General features: G+C 42.6%; 2 protein-coding genes across 2 annotated transcripts; one reads left to right on the plus strand and one right to left on the minus strand.

The window, feature by feature from the left end:
• Positions 1-43: 43 nt before the first annotated feature.
• On the plus strand, positions 44-3,998 carry LOC306696140 (trypsin I-P1-like). The gene is made up of 6 exons (XM_079159679.1): positions 44-157; positions 1,691-1,868; positions 2,072-2,236; positions 2,508-2,566; positions 2,805-2,950; positions 3,053-3,998. The coding sequence occupies exons 1-6, from the start codon at positions 118-120 to the stop codon at positions 3,263-3,265; spliced, it is 801 nt and encodes a 266-aa protein (XP_079015805.1). The 5' UTR covers positions 44-117; the 3' UTR covers positions 3,266-3,998.
• A 3,970-nt stretch (positions 3,999-7,968) lies between these two features.
• Positions 7,969-23,048, minus strand: rac2 (Rac family small GTPase 2). Its single transcript, XM_079159333.1, has 7 exons — positions 22,951-23,048; positions 16,963-17,034; positions 16,016-16,133; positions 14,742-14,804; positions 11,388-11,547; positions 10,545-10,678; positions 7,969-8,569 (listed from the first exon to the last, which is right to left on the minus strand). The coding sequence occupies exons 1-6, from the start codon at positions 22,983-22,985 to the stop codon at positions 10,548-10,550; spliced, it is 579 nt and encodes a 192-aa protein (XP_079015459.1). The 5' UTR covers positions 22,986-23,048; the 3' UTR covers positions 7,969-8,569; positions 10,545-10,547.
• Positions 23,049-23,391: the final 343 nt, after the last annotated feature.

Consider the following 23,391-nt stretch of genomic DNA (forward strand, 5'->3'; position numbering starts at 1 on the left):
AATGGGGTTGTGTTGATAAACCTCCATGAGGTGATTGGTGGCTGGAAGGCCAACAGGACCGAGTGAAGACATTTAAAAAGGCTCCAGTGTTGCACCAGGAGGGCATCATTGAAAGAGATGGGTGGCATGACGCGTCTTCTCCTTCTGCTGTGGGCCGGTGAGTGTTCAACTGCTGCTGCTCACTGTAACCGTTCTCTCTGCTTTCAGACAGTCTTCATGTAAACAGTGTGTTTTAAACTGAGTTCCTGCATCAGACGTGCTGTTCTTACACCTCTCGTAGGGTGTTAACAGATCTATGATGCATTCTGGGGACAGTTCCACTTTAAAAGTTTGTAATAACATTTTAAAATCTATTTCAAAATGTGTAGGAAGCCAGTGTTTCTTCTTCTGTTGCCCATTAACGTGCTGTTAGCTGAGTTGAGATCAGTTGGAGTAACGTGTCCTCTGACTGAAGCAGAAGCGATGCCTGACAGTGACAGACTTATCAAAACCATATCTGGAGGCCATTTGGAATGCTTTTCATTCGATTTGTCTTAGTAGAACTAAAGATAGACTTTGCTAAATAGCCAATATTACATCTTACTCACTAGAGTAAAAGAAGCATTGTGAGTTCAGCATCAAACCTCATCTTTTAACTCTTAAGAGAGGAGAGGAAACAAGGAGAGACTAGAGAGGAGAGGAAACAAGGAGAGACTAGAGAGGAGATGAAACTCCAGTTCTCTGTTGAAGTAGAAAATTCTCTCTCTCTCTCTCTCTCTCTCTCTCTCTGTCTCTCTCTCTCTCTCTCTCTCTCTCTCTCTCTCTCTCTCTCTCTCTCTCTCTCTCTCTCTCTCTCTGGAAAGCAACGCCAATGTTTACTCTAGTTTAGTTTGATATCACTTAGGCGTTCTTCTAGTCCACATGTAGACTGGACTTCTGCAATCGCAGCAGAATACATTTACAAAAGCTACAGCCCAGCGCATGCTTAAAGGTGTGTGAGCAGGTGAGCTCCGACCAGATACAGACTTTTACAAATGTCAGTTTGTGAAGAAACACCATCGCAGACCGAGTTCAGGAACTAGCAGGCAATCTGACAACACAGCTAATGAAGAAGACGAGCAGGTACTCGTCTTCTTCAGTAGCTGTTGATGAACGCACAGACAACACGGATACATCATACATCATCTATCCGTGTTCATCAGAGGCTGAAGGCAGACTTGAGGCAGTGAGGAGCTCTTGGATGTAGCTGCCATGTGGCGGGGAGGGACATTAGTGATGCAGAGAGATGACAAAAACAGCTTTGAACAAAGTTAATGTAATAACTTGTGTCTGATGACATTTGTCTTTATTTTCTTTAAAAGTTTGATCTTTGACAGAGTTATGTGGGTTTCTTAACCCTAAATTAAAATGATTTAAGTTATGATAAAAGGAATGTTTAAATATAATTTTACATTCATATAACTGCATGTACAACATCTTTACACTTGAATAAACAATAATCAAATCCAGAGACAGTTATTTAACAATATGTTAGGAGTAGTTACGTTTACACAGTCTGACATTTACAACCGTGATGCTGATGTGGCCCAGAGTGAAGAGGAGTTTGAGACCCCTGATGTCATATATAGTTCCTTCATCTTGAACTGTTGTTGTCTACTGAGTACAAACAACCAGTGTTCTAACTCACAATGATGAGGACTTTGTGTTTCAGGTGTCACAGTGGGCTCGCTGGTGGATCTGCAGAAGAGAATCATCGGAGGTCACAAGTGTGCCGATAATGAGCATCCGTACCATGTGATTATAAAAATCAACGGTGAGCCCTCCTGTAGCGGCTCTGTGATCAGTGACCGGTGGATTCTGACTGCAGCTCACTGCTACGAAGACGGACGGTGAGAACTTTACTTTAAAACTAGTCACCATGTTTCTCATTCATGAAGTCATTCTGACAGCAGCAGTCAGGAGTGAACTGATTGAAAACTATAGCATTCACATCATGGAGAGAGCATTGATAATGTTGATGTTCAGTAATTAATATTACACTACGATGCATCTATAGTAGTTCACTCTGTTTCTCTCTATCTTTTACTTGTAGGACTCTGAAAGTAGTTTTCAGAAATGCTCAAGAAGTGACAATCAGCAGGAAAAACATCTTTAAGCACGAAGACGGTGATGACATCATGCTGCTGAATCTAACTGAGTCCACTAAGATTCCACCTGGACCACTTCCTACTCTTGCTGACTGTAAGAAACCCGACATGTGAGTTGTGATCTTTGCTCCTTTAATCCGTCTGACAGTTCAACTCAAAATGAGAACTTGCTCTGATATCTTTATAGAGAGTAGCTAAACCACAGAGTTCTGTTTTCATCTACCCTGGAAATAAAACATAAAATGCTTCTAGAACGTGAAAAAAGTATCAACATGACTGTGGTCAGAGTGTGTGTTTAAAGAAGACATTTAAATGTAAAGTTGGTTGTTTTTTAAATTAAACTGATATAAAAAGGTTTCTGTTCTTTTTCTTGTATTTCAGAGGTAAAGAAGTTCAGATTGCAGGTTATAAATCAACTACAGCTCCCGGTGATGTAAAAGGTGAGATGCATCTTGTTTATTTTACAATCTATGTTAATAAACAATAATCTATTTCTTTATTACAGTTAGTGTTGTTATTTTGATTGTGTGTTTGGTAACACTGCTGACTATATTTACATTCACTACATCTTCATTTAGTCTCAGAAGTGTGTTGCTTTGTTATTATAGTCATGTATTTATGTAATAACACATGAATCTGCATCTTCAGTTAGAGCTCACTTTTTATATTTCCATCTAGGAGATTACGACTTAGATCTATCAGCGCCGATCCAATGTGCAACGACCAAGGTTGACAACTGTGGTGTCCGTACATGTGGGAGCAACTACAAGTATCCACACGTATTCTGTTTCCACGACAAAGCCAAAAAAGTGGATGCCACTCCAGTGAGTTGGCTTCTGACTATCTTTTCTTCAAGTCATTACAAGTTTTACCAATTCATTATAAATGAGTATTTCAGTAATAAAATATCTACATCTCTCTCACAGGGTGACTCTGGAGCAGGAGTGGAGTACGAACACAAGATCTATGGTGTCCTTGTAAGAGGTAAAAAGAAAGCCTGCGCTGGACCAGCTAAAGCGATGGACGTCTGTCATTACATGCCTTGGATCGGCAGAATTGTCTTTGGTCGAGAAAAGAACTGTGGAGTCTGTGCTGGAGCCTTGGAAAAGTTCTGTCAAAAATATTTTGAGTGTGATTAATAGCTCTTGTCTTTCAGCTCCTTTAAATCAAGACTGAAGACTTTTCTGTTTGCTGCTGCCTTTAATTGAACCATATTCAAGGACATTAATCAATTTCCTGCATTTCACTACTGCATTTTATTTCTTAAACTGATTTTTAGTGTTTCAATGAATGTTCTTAATTGTTTTTAAATCTCTTTTTCTTTTGACTTATGTTTTGGTGCTTTTAACGGTTTTATGTGAAGCACTTAGAATGACCTTGTTGTTGAAATGTGCTACACAAATAAACTTGCCTTGCTATTGATGAAATGTTAGTAAAGCCCTTTAAGACAAACAACTACTGGTATCCACTGGCCCAAATGGGGAACGTTAGGCTGAGCTCTATTTTAAAATGTTCTGTCATCTAACAGACATTTCTCATGCATTAAGAAAACTGTTGAGTTACTCTAAATTTTCAGTTGATGAATTTACTATTGATGAAATATTAGTAAAGCCCTTTAACACAAACAATAACTGTTATTCTACGACTTTATTCTTCACATGGTCGTGTCTGAGTTATAACTGTTAGTTTACACATTCTTGGTGTCAAACCCTTCTGGTAAAGAATAATAATCAAAGTATATAAAAACACATCTCTAGATTTTAACATGTGTTAACGTCTGCTATTCTTTCCACAACACTGATAACTATGATGATCAATATGACTCTTCTTGTCCAATGTTGTCAGTTTAAATAAAATGAAGATGACTCACAATCCTTTGTTGTTGTTTTTGTTTTCAGTGTCACAGAAAAAATACACAAACAGATTTCTGTGACATTTAAAGCTCCATTAATCAATATCTCTAAAGCTACAATGAGATTTATTGTGGCCATGTGGGGGCAGTGTGTTCTTATAATAACAGTGATTATAGCTGCTTTACTTACCACCTTATTATTTGTGGGGAAAGGGCAGGAAGAGAAGGGACGCTTTCTTTTTCATCATCAATTTTCTTTATGTATTTCTGGTAGATCAGGGGAGGCTCTTTGACGTTTTAGATCACAAAGTGATCTTTTTATGTGTCATGGATCATAAAGGTTTGAATTGTGCCATATCCACAAGACAACCATAGAATCCCTGTTTGACACAGGCCAAGGTTAAAACATCTTGTGTCCGTAAGCTTGTTCACTTTAAAACAGACGTAAAGACGTTAAAGCTCACATGAGATCACCTCCACTGTGCTGCTGGTTAAAGGTGAAGGAGACGCTGTTGTCTCATGATGGTAGAAAGAACAAGTTAGTCTACTTCAGCCTGACGATCACAGAAAGAGAGCAGTGGATAAAACCAGGTCTGCAGAGGAGCCCCACATCCTTTATTTCATAGTTAGTTTATAAGTTAAATTGAAGACATCTTAAAGGACCCCTCTTGACATTGTTTAAGACACAATCATTAAAATAATCCGCTCTAATCTCATGTGTCTGATGTGTTTTTTCCACAAAAACATTTCCTGATAGAAAGTCTTGTATCACATCAGCTCCCTCTCCCTCATTGAGAACATCTGAATCTATGAATAAACTATGTTTCCATTTCCATTGTGCACAGTGAAGGTGAAGTGACGAAAAGCTAAAGTCATTTTTAATGTGGACTGTGAGTTTAATCAAAGTGTGCTGCAGTAAGAGCCCAGTGGAAAAGGAAGAAGGGCTTATTAAATATGATCTATTCACGTTTCTGTCGTCTGAATACGTTTAACAACAAGTGATGTTGATGTTGATGTGATGTTGTGTTACGTTGTTGACAGTTTACTTAGTTTACATACTCATTTCAAGCTTTTGTTGCCTTTTTGTTTGAATCCACAAAGTTAACTCACGTTTACTGTCGTCCGTAGTCCCAGAGCGTTAAAAAGAGACGGCAAAAAGGTCTGATCAAGTGTCAGTATGCAACGAGTTAGAGTCGTTGTTATGTGACTCTCTGGGAATGAGAAGACGTTGGTCTATTACCATTATAGGAGATGATGACATCGGTCTTGGACGTGTACGTGCGTGTACATCCATGTGTCTGTCCACGGCCAATGTCACATTCTGCTGCACCAAACTGCATATTATTCTTTCTATATGGCTGAATGCTCAAGAACCTCTCGTGGTTGCAATGAGTCACACTTTCTCAAAACACCTTTTATTACCCGTTAGATACCGTCACTGATTGACGTTGCTCGAGTTTGCTCAGTTTTATTGTTTTGGACAGTGTGTTTGGCTAACAGCTGACGAAACACACACAGCTGACTGCATCTTTGCTGCTCAGCTGCTGCTCTTCAGCCAGAGACACAATTATTCTGTGTGTTTTTAATCGGCATCGACCGCACATTTACAGACATCGCCATAGATTCAAACGACAGCGTTCCTGTTATGTGAGATGTGCAAGTGAAAACATGTCTGATACAATACAGAAATGGTTGTTGCAGACACACCAAGCCAGTGCACCTTTCTAGTTCTTGATTTATTGAAAACGTTTGTCTGATCAGTGGCAGCCACTGCTCAGGAGGATCTGCAGAAGAGAATCATTGGCGGTGAACCATGTGAGCGTTGGTACCGTGTCAAACTGAGAGCTGCTGCTGGTGGATCTTACAACTTGTGTGGCGGCTCTCTGATCAGTGACCGGTGGATTTTGACTGCAGCTCACTGCTTGAAGCCAGGACGGTGAGGAAATGACCGTTTCTTAGTAACATCTTAACACATATGAATGCAGGGTATTTACCGACAAATATAAATAGTTATGGTATTCTTGAGAAGAAAAAATGATATAGATGAGAATAGACTGTATGTTTGCTTGGGTTATATTCATCTTTAACCTCTTCCTACATGTAGAGCTGTGTTTGCAGAATTAGGTTTTCATCCAGGAGGTCCAGCACAAGAAGTGCAAATCACAGCAGAACCTGTGATCTATGCGGACAAAGACAACAGGTCCCATGACATCATGCTGCTGCAGCTACCTAAGCCCTCTGACGTTCCACCTATAGCTCTCCCTGACTGTGAACATCATCCTGAAATGTGAGTCGTGATGGTTCCCACCTAGTCTTGAAAGTCTTATGATGTCTAAAGGTTCAGATCTGGGCAGCAAAGCTTCTAAAAGTAACTTAACCAAGTTCAGAGTTATTTCTGGGTACAATCAGTTCCAGTCAGACCAAAGCACGGCAGCCTTGAGGTCTGTTGGGCTGATTTGTCTTGTACTACAAATATCTACAAAGCTTCCAGGCAAATCTTATCTTGATTTGCATAAAGTTCAAGCTGGGAAAAAAAATCTTGTCCTGACTGACGGCTAACTGAGCATGCTGCAAAGGCTACACGGTCACGTCGCTATACAGCAGCAGAAAGATCATGTCTTGTTTGACGAGAGTTTGACGCTCAACTCTTTGTACAGGCACTGGTCATCTGTCTCCTTGACTACTGGTGTGTTCTCCTGGCTGCATGCACAGTAGAACCTCTGTATGTGGCATTAACGCCTTATCTAGCTGCCGGGGCCCAAATTCTCCAATCTGATCTCAAAATCAAGGATAATCTGGTCAGAAAAGGCTGCACAGCTCACTGCTGCAGAGCAGAAGCCTTTTCACTGGCTGCTGTGTGATGAAGGGCTAAGCCTCTGAAGAGGCTCGAAAGAAATAGATTTAATGCAGAGACGTGCTTCAAACATGCACAACAATCTATCTGAGAAACCTGCTGCATGTTGTAAATGATGTATTATAAATTCTGTTCGTTGTGTATCGGCTCTGGTTCAGTTCAAATGCTGTCTACACTGAACCCCCAAGTTGCTTGCTGGGCCCTTTACAGCTGCTCTCTGCCCCTTGATGCTGAGGATGGGTTATATATTAAAAATACGTTTTAAAAAGCATAGTTATTCTCTTTTACGTAGCTTCTCTCTACTCCATCTTTGCACGTTTACTCCTCTGTGAAGATCGCGTTTGTGGAGACCCACTAATCGCTCGTTGACTCCAGGGAAGTGAAGAAGAGTTCGGTTGTGACGTCAGTACGTTCAGCATCCAACGGTGAACGTGAGCTGCAGTCAATGAGCCGGGTAAAGGCTTCCAACGGGCCACAGAGCCCTGAAGATTTGGGTTTTGGTTAGATAAAGAATCAGGAGACTCTGAAGTGTTTTCATTATTAACATTCAACAATCTTTTTCCCTAAACTACACCGAAGTGCTCGTGTTGCCTTAACTTCAGACTCCGTAGGATTTCAGTGCGATACGCTGATGTATCCGGGAATAAATGTTCCCACTGGACATAATCCACGCAGCGGTTAGCTTTAAAGTGCACTTCTATCGTAATAGAACAAAATCATGAACAGAATGCGAGCTTTAGATAACGCCTTTAACCCCGTTAGTGGCACCTGATTCCCTTCTCACCAACACACACACACCTAAGCAAACAATGAGCGATGTTTCCCACCTGGCGGGGGAGACAACAATGACCTCTCCCCCATTTACAGCATTAGTCAGCTAATCAGCTAATGTTTTTGGCCTCTGGGAAAGCAAAGTGAGACGGACGATGCTCGCAGCAGCTGGTAGAACTGCAGTCAGATACATCAGTGTTACCTCCACACTGAGCTCCTTCATGCAGACGATGACCCGTGACCGATGCTGCTTTCAAGGAGCCGGAGAAATACGCAATAACTGGAAAAACCCACAGCTTTGATCCTCACGTCATCCATGTGGTTCACCAAAAGTGGAAATAACATTTTCTCTGCGGGTGTTTTTTTCTTGATAAAATGTCTTTTATTTCAATATCACAACAAATAATACGTTTTGTTAATAACTTTTGTTCAGATACAACATTGTTCAGCTCCCCGTTCGTTCAAAGACGACATTCCTGATCCTCGTGTTTTTTCATTGTTCGTCACTCTCAAAACAGCAGTCGAGAGACGTTATGAACCAATCTCGCTGCAACACTATCTTTGCTCTCAGAACCAAATATTATCACTCAAGACGGGTTTATCGTTGCCCCCTGAAGGGCAGTGAGTGAAGCTAGCATTCTGCTCCAGGTCTTACATTTAAGCTAACGGGGTGAATCTGTCGTGTGTGAACTGGGGCAGTCTGTTGCATCCATATTTAGTGATTTATTCCGCTGAATTTGTATATTGTACAGAGAAATTCTGCCTGGCGCAGAATCTATAATGCACTTTAAAAATCTATCTCAGTGTGTTACCGTTTTATCATGACTGCAAAAGCATTATTTCTTTTAACTAGTGGAACTCTATTTGTAGTTTTCTATTAGAAACATAACAGAACTTTCAAATCTTCTTCTTTAACCTTCGGGTCATCGGTCTGAATCTCTGTCTTCTTTCTGGTCCTGTAAGAACCTAAAAACAACGCAGTCCACATAAATATGTAACATCATACACAAACCAGACCGCTCTCCTAAAATATGACATTCCAACATATCTGCTTTTTCAATTACGTATTAAGAAAAACACATTTCCTCCCAGATTTAAGTTGTTTCATCACAAATACGTTTCCAATCAAACTGCACAGCAGCACAGTGGAAGTCCGCTGGGTTGGATCGGATGAGTCAAACAAACACAGGACCTTCACTCAGCAGACTGCTGTTCATGTCCCGTGTGAGACCGAAAGACACTTATTTTAATTTACGTCCAGAACTTAAAGAACGTAACAAACGTTTTTTTTAAAAAACCAAACCATGATATTCTACTAAATTTAACCAAGTACTTTTGTTGCGTTTTTGTTTTGTTTTGATTCAATTGCGACCACAATCCGGGAGAAACTACGTTTCCCTTGAAACAGATGTGAGATGAAGGAAACAAGCTGCAGATGAAAACGTTTTCTCGCCTCGATATTAAGAACAATTACTATCTCAGCAAAGAAGGGACTCGTTATTCCACATGCAATTGTGGAAAAATAATTGCTCTGACACACGTCTTTAAACTCTCTGTGTACATATTGAAATACCAGCGGGATGCAATCAGTTCTACAATGATTATGGTAATAATGAAGAGCCGGAGCTCAAGATGAGCTCCTCTTTATTCTTTAGACTGTGTTTTTCAATTACTAATGTATCTCCTGTGGAGAGAAAGCCTTGGATCGGTGTTTGTCAAATCAGTTCTGTATTATGTGTCGGTCTCCTCTTCCTGAAAAATAAGAAGTCTGCCCTGAAGGTTTGGAAATAATTACCCAGGTGCTGTGCTAGGAGCTGTTTATGTCGTCACTATTCTCCTCGTATTATTCGTTCTGTCTTCACCTCGCAGCGTCTCTCTTTATGATTCTCTTTTATTCTCTTTGTCAAGTGTGTGAAACTGCTTGTTTGGTTAGAATAGAAGCCTTTGGAACATCTTTCAGTGATCGTCCAGCTCTTGCTGCCCAGAACGTGATCAACAGTCCTCACAGGTGGACTGGGATGTGTTCAGACTTATGGTCCAGGGAAAGCAAACTGAGGAATTAATCGGCGTCACCCCTCCTTCTGTCCCTCAACTGTGCGTCTTTCAATAGGCTTTTTATTATTTATTTATTTTGTAAATGTAGTTTTATAAACTTTGTTCAGGAACCGGACCACGCCCAGAACACGGCTCATTTCCCCCGGACAAGTATTTAAGCTCGACTAAGCCGTTCACTTCCTCTTTGGATCTGTTCTCTCATCCCTCCCCCCCGACCCCATTTTTTGTTTTCCTTTCTCTCTCTCTCTCTCGCAGGATTACAGGAACGACTGAGGACTCTGCACCTCCAGAGCTTCCTAAGAGACGGCCCCCCATCCAACAGTCTCTGTTCCCACCAGCCGCCGGACACCAACGGTCCCCCGTCACGTCCCTTCATCCCTCTACCCCTACCCCTTCATCCCTCTACCCCTACCCCACATCCCTCTACCTCTACCCCTACCCTACATCCCTCTACCTCTACCCCTACCCCACATCCCTTCATCCCTCTACCTCTATCCCTAACCGACATCTTTTCATCCCCCTACCCTACATCCCTCTACCTCTACCCCTACATCCCTCTACCTCTACCCCTACCCTACATCCCTCTACCTCTACCCCTACCCCACATCCCTTCATCCCTTCAACCCTCTACCTCTTCCTCTTCCTCATCCAACAATCATTCCGTTATGCAACAAACCTCTCGAAACTCATACAGTTATGTGCGTGGTCCTTGTTAGTGAAACATAATTAAATGAATGATGGCTCAATTCCATTTAGCTGCTTTGATATCTTGGTATCTTGGCATGTGTCACTCTCACTGGGACACTTGAATGGAAGGCAGCCATCGTTAGTTAACATGTCCGCTGTGAGAGAGGCCGCCGTGCCTCTGCGTTTGCTTCAGTCTTACCGTTCAGAGCAGTGAGCAGGGCTTCTTCTTCACCTTGGTGGGCTGAGGACAGAGCACGGCCCGGATGGCCTCGTCAAACACAGTCTTCAGGCCGCGCTGGGTCAAAGCCGAGCACTCCAGGTACTTCACTGAATCTGAGAAGGTGACAAACATAAAGTGAGGTAAAGTAGGCTGAAGGAAACAAGCTGCAAGTGTCATCCAGCACGTTAACGTCGTATGCGAATGGCACTTTTTTAACCAGAGAATGAACAAAAACATACGTATCTGGTTGAGCTGTTTTCAGCAGATCCAACAATAGAAACATTAATAAAATCTTAATGTTGGATTTTCAAATTCTTCATGCTATATACTTCCCAGGCTGCAAGGAAGAGAATTCCCCTTTTATTTGTATTTCATTTGATTACAATGCAATAAATCATGGATTGCATGTCAATAATGTTGAGTCATGAAGAAACTTTAGAATTCATTTGGAGCTGTGCTTCTGTCCACCTGGCTCATGAAAGTCCAACATTTATTCTGCTGGTAAAAACAGGCTGTTTAGCTGCTAATAGCTCCACTTTGCTTTTGTTTAGAAACTCATGTTTACAATGTTTACTGAGGTAATAAATCAAGAGAGAAGTAGAGTCATTTTCTCATAGACTTCTATACAACCAGAGGAGTCGCCCCCTGGTGGTCACTAGAGAGAATGCACGTTTTAACACATACCCGGATAAATGAATACATAAATCAACCAAACTATCCATAATACGTTGATCACATTTACCTTCATCCCAGTATCTTAGTGAAAAGGCAACACGTTCCTGTCATGGAAGCCCTGAGAGGACCCCGAGCAGCATTACTCACCTATCTCCTTGGCCAGAGCCAGGCCCTGAGGGTAGGTGATCGGTGCCAGCTTCTTGTCCTTCAGCTTCTCGATGGTTTCCTTCTCGTCCCTCAGATCCAGCTTGGTGCCCACCAGGATGATGGGGGTGGAGGGGCAGTGGTGGCGAACCTCCGGGTACCACTGGACACAATCGAAAAGGCAGACAAAATGAGAAGAGAGCAAAAAGAGGGGGAAGACACACGGGGAGGGTATTTGCCGGGGGATGAAGATAACGACGACCGCGGGGGGAAGACGAGAGGAGAAAGTTGGAAGCCGAAAAGATGGATGAAGGAGTCAGGCTTATTTTAATGAACTGTCACGAATTAAAGTTATAGGTGATGAAACTTGAGTACATGAGTGAGGCGTTCATCTTCAGACCTGTTCCGGCTGCTTCCACCTTCTTCTTTTACAATTTCTCTCAAATCCCGTTGGTTGTTATCTCTCATCCCAGACGGCCACTGTTCTCCCTTCTTTTGTCCTCTGATCTCTCGTCTGCCTCTTCCTCCCCACCTTACGTCTCCCTTTCCCGACTTCTCTCTCTTTCTCACTCTACTCTTCACCTCTTTTATCCTCTCTTTTATCCTCTCTTCATGAGAAATGAGAGACGCTATCTGTTGGAGGAATTAGGCTCCAAGAAAGATTCTGTAAGCGTCCCATAGTGACGGTTGTAGTTTTTGATCGGCAAATCTCACCGGCTCAGCGGAGTAGTCTGCTCACACGAGCCAGACAGCTGATTGTGCGGGGATTATGGGTAATTATGGGATGTATCTAACTGCTGCTTCTTTGAGCCAATTCTATTGAAACGTCGGTAAATTTAGCGTTGGTCGCAGCCAAGTTTTTAAACCACACTTTATCAAGTTAGTATTTCTTGATCTGGGCATGTTCTCAGCAGGTCAACTACACATTTAAAGGTTGAGATTTAACATCAACTTGACTTCATTGAAAAGTGACTCCCTAAAGATTGCACTTGACTTGAGATTTGAAAGCAGTACAAGTTTCATGTTTGGACCTTTTTTTTTAAATCCCGAACTTATGAATGTGTTTTGCAATTTGTAGCGACTTGACTTAGAAATGCCCGAAAGGACTCGAGACTTGACTTGAGACCTAACGTGCTGAAAAGCTGTCAGACGTAACCGTGTCGCTTGACTCGAAGCTTCCTCTGAAGCACCTTCGACTTGTCTTGAATGACTTGTGTTCTGAAGGACCTCAGATTCTAATTGTACTTCAGTTGACTTTAGACTTGACTGCGACTTCTCCTGGACGACTCAAAGCTTGACTTGGACTCGTCTTACTGGACCTGACACTATGTCGACTACCTTGGACTAACGGCAATATTCAGGCTGTTCTCGTCCAGCTTTTATAGCTATACCTACAAACAACAATGCACCATAATTCATCCCACGAAATCCTTTCATATGTTGTCCATGAAATCATGAAGGAGGAACTATACAGACCTCAAAAACCCACACAGGCCAACAAACACGGCTCGCCCACCTAAACCTGCCTAAACCTAACTAAGTAGTCTTTGTTTCCTAAAACGAGTTGTTTCCTGTGAAGATGGAAGTTTTGAAAAGACCGCATGCATGTAACAAGTGGGAATGAATGTGTTGCTGGTGTATCGTAGGAAAACGCAACTTTTTTTTGTAAGGTATCATACAAACCGCTGCATGAGGATACGTCACAATATTCCACTGTTAGCTGCTGGATGGCAGCATTAAAAGCCAGACAGGGTTGTTTGTGTAATTTGCCGTCTGCTTTACTTTTTTATCACGTTTCTTTACGTCGATGAGAGATCTCATTTCCTTCTGACTCCATAAATATCTCTGACCTTTCTCTCCAGTTGATTGTGTGTCTCGTGTTAACGTGGCACAGAGGGAATACAGTGCGGCCGGTGATGGATGGACATTGAGAAAACGGGACGCTGGTCAATCTGTACGTGTCACTGCACAAAGAAAGAGCTCACTGACACGGGTGAAGGAGGGAACGTGAAGGGACGTTTGAAGTCAATGAGCTATCTCTATTAGTGTGTGTGTTGTGAAGAGTCGGTGCCGGTTAAACATTCAGCTTCTTTGTGCCGTCATGATCAAACATTTCCCTTTATCTCCACCATGTCCAGATATTGGTAATTTATTGTACTTTAAACGTATAACTTCCTCTTTCTCTGACTGAAATGTCACTTCAGAGAACAACCATCAGCAGCTCTTCCTTTTTTAATTTCCTCCCACAGCAACTGATCTGACGGTGCCACTTCAGTGCCGTGTTACTCTGGTGACTCATGGGAGTCTGATCAAGATTCCCGACGTTGTTTCCTTTGTGACGTTGCATTGATGCTCTCATATGGTATCTGCTGGAGTTTGAAGGGTAGCGAGAGGTTCTGCAGAATATCACTAAACCAGAGATCGCTTGAGATGAAAGTTCTGTACGTGAAAGCTTTTCATCTCACAATGATACTCACACGTTGCTTGTTGTTTGAGACTGAAGGCCGGAATGATTTAACCCACAACTAACTAACTAACACTTCAACACAGCGTGATGTTCATTGAGTAAATGATGGTCCATTTAGAGTCAAACAGACCATAAAGCAGGGGATGCTTTAGGGGCGGGGCTACACGGTGATTGACAGGTCTCTACCAGAGACATGTACGTCGTCTCTACGTCACTCCTCCTCAGTCCAGATGTCTGTGGAACCCTCTTGGAGAACAACGTCCCGGCCGTGTGCGTACACGTTCAGTGTCCCCTGTAAACAGGTTCCGTTGTGTTGGGAGCTTCTTGCAGCACTTTTTCCAAAATGCTGCCCACGTGTTGTGAAATAGTTTTCTGTCTACTTTGCATGTGTTTGTTTGTTTTTTATGGTTTGCAGTGCTTTGAGCTCTCAGGGCCACCGTACCGTCGGCACATTAAAGTCTTCACCGTCAGTGCTCGGTGGAGTCGTTCCCTTAAATTAGATGAATTCAATTATCTGTGACAGCCCAGAATCTAATTGTCCGTCAGACCAAATGTCAAACTGTCGCACTTTAAACACCTCCTGCATCGTTCTCTCTGCAGCACCACAGGCAGCTCTGTGCTGCTTCTCAAAACATCTTGGTTTGACTCCTGTCGTACGACTGAGACTGCTCTCTGAAGACGTTTCAACGGGCTGATTGTTCTCTTTCTGTTTCTGCACACAAAGCGAACCACCTCCGTCCGTCTGCAAGAGGAGGCAGCAACCAGACGATCTTGACTTTGCTTCTATTCATTAACCCCTTGTTGTTGCTTCTCGAGTTCACAGACTAAACATACGGATACAAGTGTATAAACATGCACAAATATTAATGCAGCTCAGAAACGAGACTCACCTTGGCTCTGACGTTCTCGTAGGACGCCGGGCTCACCAGAGAGAAGCAGATGAGGAAAACATCCTGCAAGGAGAGACAGTGAGATGAGACGGAGGTTACACATCAGCACACGTGATAACTACGTGACTTGTTTTATTGTAAAGAGCATTATGGACCTTTAAGTTCTGGTTAATTTGACCCCAAAATCTACTTCCACGTAATTGTTCTTGTGTTACCACGAAACAAACGATTCCATCCGTTATTATTCAGTATATTTGATGCTACATCTGTAAAATACAAATAGAGAGGACCAACCACAGCTGATCGTGCCGTGCACGCTCTGTAAGAGGGCAGATCTATGGGATGTGGGTCTTTCTCAGTAAACATGGAGTCAGATACAGAGAGAGTCCGTAGAGGCAGCTACAGATGCTCGTGAACCCTGTCTGCTGCTTCACAGCCTCCGTCCTCTCTGGTAATTCACTGGAAACAATCTGTTTTTCGTGCCGGGTCAATAACCGCCACACTCTTCTGCACATACGTCCAGACATCCAGCATTCGTTGTCTGGTTGGTGACGGGCGTCTCCACGAGGACACGAATCCGTCTGCGTCTGGCTATGTCCGTGTTTACTGAGCAAAGATGTGTCCTGTAACGAGTATAAACACGACGGGTATCGAGGTGTAACCAGGTGGTTATGTGCGCGGCTCAAACGGAAACCAGCTGTGGTTGGTTCTCTATTTGTATCTCTTCTCACATGTAGGTGGAACAGAATGAAGCGAGTCTAATTTAAAGGCATTTTAATATGCGCTACATGGTGGAGTTTTGGTGGAGGTTGAGTTTGAGTTAGAAATCAGATTATGAAGTTGGAACGTCTACATTTTGTGTCGACAAAATCCAACGTTCTCGATAGTGAAGCCGATGCTGAAGTGTGTTAAAACCTGCGTGGGTCTGCGGGCATGCTTTGGGGGCGGGGCTCCAGTATTGCATTCATTTTGGCCAAACTCTCTCATTCTATTCGTCGGTATTTTTGTCTCTACTGTTGCATATAAAGCTACATTTGTTTAATATTCATACTGAAACACGGTGAAGTCTCACATTATAATAATAACAGTATTTCATTCTGTTCAATATTTGATGTTTTGCAGCAGACTCAGTAATCTATGCTTAACTTAATGAGACGTTCATGTGTTGCTTATGGATCCGGCAATTTCAACTCTCCTGGGCTTCACAGCGGGATATATTCTTTATCTTTTCTACTGAAGTGTGTGTGTGTGTGTGTGTGTGTGTGTGTGTGTACCGTCTGGGGGTAGGACAGTGGGCGGAGCCTGTCGTAGTCCTCCTGTCCAGCGGTATCCCAGAGGCCCAGGTTGACCGGCTTGCTGTCCACCATCACGTTGGCCGAGTAGTTGTCAAACCTGAGGGGAGCATGAACAGAGCACGTGAACGATAATTCAACAACAATCAATCAAATTGATTTATAAAAGTCATCACGTCCAAGCTATAGGGTATCACAGTTTAAGGATTTATAAAGTGTTTTATTACAGAAACAGGAAGTGTATTAGGGTTTAGGATGACCAGAAATATGGCTTGAAAACTACCTTTACTTTCATGTTCAGCACAATAATCAGCTCATGAACCTAAACGGACTATTTATCGCCCAGTTCCAGTAATGATGCGTTTTATTTGTGGCCTCTTGTCTGTTTTAAGGAAGTCAGCGCTGCTGCTCTAGATTATAACATCGACACAGCGCTGCCCTCGTGTGGTCACATTGAAACACTGCAGTCTCATCCTAATAAAACTACATTTTATTTCTAAAGCACTTTTCCCGACACCAACACGTGGTTTACGTCTCTGGACCAGCTGTTTGGCTCTAACACAGCAGAGAGTGATCAGTGATGCGACCTGTTGATGATTTCTGTCCTCTCTAATCTTTCCATCATATTATATATATATGGAGTTTGATTTGCATATTATTACAAACATCTTAATAAAGTACTTTTTGGATAATTTAAACAAGAGTTTGTTTATAAAACCACTGGATTACGTCATCATTCACGTTTTACTTCTCTGACTGTTTGTTCCGTGCAGGCTGCTGCTGCCCGAACATGTCAGATATCTGCAGATGTGCTGCAGTGTGTGTGTGTGTGTGTGTGTGTATGTGTGTGTGTGTGTGTATTTATGTCTGCATAGTACAGTACACAGTACAGTGCACAGCACAGTACATGTAGTACGCGTCATACTCACACAGTGGGGATGTATTCCCCGGGGAAAGCGTTGGTCGTGTAGCTGATGAGGAGACATGTCTTTCCCACAGCTCTGAATCACAAACAAGTCAAAAACACACAGTGAGACATGATGACGTCATCACTGAAGGACTCAATAGTGAATAAAACAACATTACATTAAATAGAACACAGGTTTGGTTTTCTAAAGATGTCATTTTTATGTTTTTTTAAACCACACACGTGTTATTTCCAAACAGCAGTTTGTCCGTTTTCTTTTTTTGCATTGCATTGTGGGACAATTGTTAATCATCTGCATAATCGTGACATTATTAACCCTTTCAAACCTGGTTAGACTCAGTGTGTCAAAAAAAAATCAGGACAAAGTTCCAGAACAGACTATGAATGAGTGAGAGATGAGAGAGTGTGTGTCTATGAATGAGTGAGAGATGAGAGAGTGTGTGTCTATGAATATGAGTAATCTGATGATTATTGATTCTTTACTGTCTTAATGTCACGTTTCATGAGACAAAGACGTGTTTGAGAGCCGCTGACGTGTTCACGGAGCAGCTCGTCTAAAGAAAGATGACAGAACAAGAATCAACCGGCCCGTCAGAGATGTGCTGTGTCAGCATTTCAACTAGTACAACTCAGAAGTCGTGGCCTCGGGGAATCCTAAAATAAACACATTCAAGCAAATTCAAAGTACATCTGAGAATGTGAAATACCTTCATGAGTTGTGATGTTGAAATATTAGTTTTAGTGTTGAGTAGAAACTAAATACTTCACAATTTTATCGCCTGGAGTGAAACAAAGTTATTAAAGTTATTTAAGAAAACAACAGTAGCAAGTACATTTCCTCTAGTGTTGTACTTCAGTAGGCTACACTTCTGAAGTATTTCTACTAGTACTCCACAGAGGTAAATACTGTACTACATGTATCAGCTTTAGTTACTTTAACAGAATATAATGAAGTAATTAATGATGAAGTATCTTTATAGATTAAACTACACAGTAGTGTATAAAGTCATTAAAATGAGCTCAACCGGCTGTAATATAATATATATTATTCTGGAACGGAACATTCTGCATAATGAGTACTTTTAAATGAAGTCATAATGTTAAACCTGTCTGGATCAAATGTTCTGATTTCTGATCTGCAGATTTATGCAAATTCTCGAGTCATCAACTGGATAAAGTTTCATGTTGATATTTATCAGTTCAAATGTCGTTTCCCCTTAAAGATCTTGTGACACTAAAATCGAAATATTTTTGATAAAATTTCCCGGAATAAACAAGTCTCTCATAAGAAAAGCTGTGTGTGTGTGTGTGTGTGTGTGTGTGTGTGTGTGTGTGTGTGTGTGTGTGTGTGTGTGTGTGTGTGTGTGTGTGTGAGAGAGAGGGAACGTCTATCTTTGTGAGGACCAGCGGGAGACTCAGACGTGGTTTTTACGTGTTTTTAAGGTCAGAATGGGGTTTTAGGTGGAATGTGAACGTCGGGTTCGATAAGTTAAGAAGAGAGACGCTCTGCTGGGATTAACGGAGAGCGTTTTCTCATGAAGGCTCTCAGAAATATATATAAATATATATATATATATATATATATAAATATATATATATATATATTTGTGGCTGCGAGTCAAAATGGGAACTGATCTGTTTCAGAAGTTATTACTGAAAACAGGAAGCAGCTAAACTACAAAACGTCAAGCTCTGATCGTCTCTTTCCTCTGAATCTGGTTGTTTGTCGTCTTCTCTGCAGACATGAACGATCTCAGATTCTCTCGTCTCACTGCTCTCTCCCTGATTCTCTCTCCATCCTTCTTATTCTCTCTCATGTTGTCTCTCTCTGAATCTCGTAAACCGTCACTAACAACGTGCTTCCTCTCATGTACTCCATCTCACGTTGAGACTCCCCCCCCCCCCCCCCCCTCCACATGGTTTAGTCCAAAGAGGATCCAAGAAGCAATAGAGTCTGATGGAGTGAAGCTTTAACGTGGGGCTCAGTTTGTGTCAGTCGCTGTTTGATGTGAACTATCTTTAGTTCTTTTACCCTGAAACATCACTTTATTAAATACCTTAAAGGATGCTGACACCACAAAGTCCCGCTGCAGGCTGGGAGACGTAGTTTGTGGCGAGCTAAGCGCTAACAAGCAGCTTTCCAAACCTTCTATTTTCTCTTTTCCGTGTCGTTTATTTTCGGAGTTGAAGAAGGATAAAAGCTCTCTGAGCTAGCGGCTATCGAAGCGCGTTAGCTCGGCCGCTAACGTCCACGCGGTTTATTCAGAGTGATGTGAAGGCCTTCGATCAACGCCTAACGAGCTGCAGTCGTTAGAATAGTTTAACTCTCCTTTGTCGTCAGCGTGTTCACATGCTTTTTACAGCATCATTCCATCAAATGAAACATGTTTCTAGGAGCCTTGTTCATGATGTTTAACATATTCTCTTGAAGCCGGTCTGTAGAGTTCTGTGTGTTTGTGTTTACGCTGCTTGTGAAAAGTTCCCCGTAGAGTTTGAAACGTTGTCGGGCAGTTTCCCAACGAGTTGTTTCCCGGTTTGCTCGTGTTCGAGGAGGAACAGAATACACAGAATGTAATTAGGATACAAACTGTAGTTCCATGACAGTTACAGGAAAAACGAGAGGTAATCAGATTACTGGTACATTTACTAAGATTGGGGATTATAAACCGGATCACAATCTTAAAAACAATATATAATGTTATCCACTTCTATACACACACAACACTCACAACACAAACAAAATGCCGTCTAGGTTTTTTGTTTGTGTCGCTCTAAACAACTATTACGTTACAAAACAGAAGTTTGGTTTCGTAAAAAACTTAAAATAACTCCGTACGGTTAGATTAATGCAACAAAACGTCGCTTTGGGACCCGCGGCGTCGAACGCCGGTCTCACGGTTCACAGTCTGTCGCCGTTGCCTCGTCACATGGATGCATTTCATTTGTGTGTCCACCACAACAAACAGGACGTCCCATTGGAATGGTGTTTTGTTTCTGTGTCCATGTAACAAAACAACAGATTACATTCCGTGACTTTTTACAACCTGCCAGGATGCTGAGCGGACACGGTGGCCTCTCATGTGAGAGGAGAAAAGCAAACATCGCAGCACAACTTCACCTCCCGGTTCATCAAGATGATCGTTTTTGCCGAGAGCGTGAAGCTACGGTTCAGTGAGAGGAGCGAACGGCTTCGTGTTTCTGGACCAACCGGTTCATCTAATTGAATCTATATGAGAGCTGCTGCTGTTAACATCAGGGAACGCTGATTGTCAAGTGATTGGAGTTCTTTGATGAAAACATGTTCACAGCTGGAAGGCAGAACGTGAACTCCGCCGTGACGTCGTTTCCCCTTTTCTGCTCTACGTCGTCTTTTGTTTTGACGTAATCCGGTTACATTTCTGTGACACTGTGCTCAGGTTACTGACTTCACTGTTTAAACAGGTGACTGGTATTTGTAGCAGAATACATTTTTTTAAATGGGCCTTCTGTGCCAGCAGAGGACGGGAAGAGGACAAAGACGAGTGGACGTTGGTGGTAAATTGTGTTTTATGAGGAATTAAAATGTGTTTGTTGGGCCTCCAGGACTTCCATTGAACTAACCTGTTGTTGAAACAGTCCAACACCATAACAGGGCCGTATGTCAGCAGCCTGTTAGCTCGTACACGGCGCAGACTTCCCCACAAACCTGAGACCAACTTCCTCTTCTCTCTCTCTCTTTGTCAACAGAAGCTTAAATCCTGTTTTTTTTTTTACATCTGGTTTCGTCACACTTCAAGCAGACATGTAGCTGCTGAGTTTCTCTTAAAAGACTGCAGAAGCTTCACAAGCTTCACCTTCCGTGTGAACTGCTGGAGCCCCAAACTCAAACTCAAAAGCGATGTTTAGCAGCGGTTGCAGCGTGATGCTACGCTAGCTCACGGCAGAAATGAGTCACATCCCAGCCAGCTTCAACTGACGGCCTCTCGGCTCTCGTGAGGACAGAAGAGCAAGTTTCATTTCAGCAGCGGGGGGATTCTGAACTCTTCTGTCTCAGTCTGACAAAACCGACAAAATCACTATTCCAGTGAGCGGCCAGGTGTCCACGGGTGTGAAACTGGGTCTTTTTTTTTTTCTGTGTTTTCCTACAAAAGTCCAGCAACACAACGCTCGTTGCAGCAAAACAAGTCTTTTCAAAGTAAAAAGCTTTTGTCTTCACAGGAAACTCAGTTATGTTTAGGAAACAAAACTACTGAATTAGGTTTAGGAAAAGATGCTCATTTGGTTTAGAATAACTGCGGATGTGCTGTTACTGAAGTACACAAGTTACGTGACCAATAACTGAACATGAGGAGCTGACGGTCGGCTGTTTGTTGGACCCGTCCTCGTGTCTTTTTACTTCCTCCTTTAAGATTACGTGGAAAATATATGACATCATTTTATAGGTGTGGCGAGGACCGCTGGATGAGACCAGCCTGGTTAATCAGAACCCATGAGGTTTTAAAATGTATTAACATTATTTCCTTTAAAAAGATGAAACATCACCGTATATCAGGCCTCGTTCCATTTCCTCCAGAGCGAAACATGACGCCGCTATCGACGCCACATCTCCGTTTTTTAAATAACAGTAAAGTACAGTAGAAGTTTTTGACCACTACAGACGATCACACAGTGAGATCCAAAAACAAGTTCAAGCTATTAACGCTGAGGCGTGACTCAAAGGTTTCATTCTGATTATTATATCGATTCTTCGGACAGCGATGCGACATCTGCTGCTAAAACAAAGTCACGATACGACTTCGATTCAATTCAGGCGCCCTGCGATCGACAAGAGACGGTGTCACGTGACCGTTTAACACAAGCGGTTACGTTTACATCAACTCACTAAAAGCAGCTAACACGTGATTGACAGCTACGTCACCGAGCTCCGTGGGGGGGGGGGGGGGTTGGATGGGAATGGGGACACGGACGCGTCACGGGAACTTCAAAATAAAAGGCGCATCTTTAAAGATGATGTGTATCGACGTCTTCACTTTGTTTTTCGATCACATTGGCTCGCTCCCTATACTCAGCACCACCAACGAAGAAGAGATCTGTGACACTGTGACTTGGAGGTTTGGTTAGGTTTTCGGCAAAATAGGTTAAAAATCACGGTTTGTTAAGATGAGCAGCTTTTGTCGTCATGATCACAATAACAAACACTCGATTACGGGCGATTCTTGTGGTCACGAGCGTGTTCACCTCAAAAACAAAGCTGACTGTCAGAATTAATCCGTCATAGACGCTGTTTTAATATAAATTTAAAGCGTTAAACTCAACCAAACTTCAGATCAAAATCACAGAGTCACATTCAACACACACAGCAGGAAATGTAAACCTGTAAACGTTTGACTTTATCTAAACTTCATCAGCTTCTGCACTTCCGCTCCACCCCCCCACCCTGACAGCCGGCCCTTCTGCCGCACCTTGAAGAAGAAGTTAAGTCTCTGATGTGGCAGACGACATATCGTCCAAACTTGTTTAAACCCGACAAATTCAGCATTTTTCCAACACTAGAGAGTGTGATGTTGGCCCGACTTTAACATGAAAACTCCTTTCCTGTCTTATTTGTTTCTTTTCTTTTTTCAGGGTTATTTCTTGTGTCTGCAGTGAGCAGTGTGTTGCTCGCTGCAGCACACACAGCGTGTCCCTGCACGCCGCGGCCTGCAGCGTCCAGCTCTGAATCAACACACACACACACACACACACACACCAGACACTTCAACAAAGTTCAACAGCAGCCTCACGTTAAGCTCGAGCGAACGCCACATCACACAAGACGCATCACTGCGGAAGTTTGACAGAACTGTGACTCGAAGGCTCTTCGGGGCCGTGTTGAACATCTTTGAATATTTTCTATCAAATAACCTCTAAATCCTGAGCCCGAGGGCCAAACGTCCCCCCCGTCATGCATCAGCTGGGTCGACACCTCTGAAGTTATAAGAATGTAAAAAGTAAAAGAATAATGGCGTACCCATCTCCCACGACCACACATTTGATAGCCTGCATCCTGTTCCGCTCAGCTTCGTCTGTGCTCTTCACTGTGACACTCGGCGGACTCGCAGACGCAGATCAGCATGCAAGTACAGGAAACTGTTGCACACCTCCCTCCCCTCCCTCCCTCCCTCCCCTCCCCTTCTTTCTCAGCTTCTCTTCCTTCATTTTTGCACCAATCTCTCTTTTTTTTTTCTTCCTCTAAGCAACGGAACTTGTGCAAGCAGCGTGTAAACGGTGCAGCTAAATGATATAAAGTGTTGAGTGACGTCGAGAAAGACCAACGCAATAAATACGCAGCGTGAAACAGACAAGAAGTGTTTCAAAAGGAGGAAGATGAAGAAACAATTAAACCGGGCTTTATTTGACACTTCCTCTTACCACACACACACACACACACACACATACACACACACACACA

Source organism: Pholis gunnellus, assembly GCF_910591455.1.
Source record: "Pholis gunnellus genome assembly, chromosome: 5".
Classification (NCBI taxonomy): Eukaryota; Metazoa; Chordata; class Actinopteri; order Perciformes; family Pholidae; genus Pholis; species Pholis gunnellus.

Coding starts and splice junctions, on each gene's coding strand:
- LOC306696140 (XM_079159679.1), top strand. CDS start 118: ATGGGTGGCATGACGCGTCTTCTCCTTCTGCTGTGGGCCG. Junction 2,237..2,507: donor GACTGTAAGAAACCCGACAT/GTGAGTTGTGAT, acceptor CTTGTATTTCAG/AGGTAAAGAAGTTCAGATTG. Junction 2,567..2,804: donor AGCTCCCGGTGATGTAAAAG/GTGAGATGCATC, acceptor ATTTCCATCTAG/GAGATTACGACTTAGATCTA.
- rac2 (XM_079159333.1), bottom strand. CDS start 22,985: ATGCAGGCTATCAAATGTGTGGTCGTGGGAGATGG. Junction 17,035..22,950: donor TGTGTGGTCGTGGGAGATGG/GTACGCCATTAT, acceptor TTTGTGATTCAG/AGCTGTGGGAAAGACATGTC. Junction 16,134..16,962: donor GGGGAATACATCCCCACTGT/GTGAGTATGACG, acceptor TGCTCCCCTCAG/GTTTGACAACTACTCGGCCA.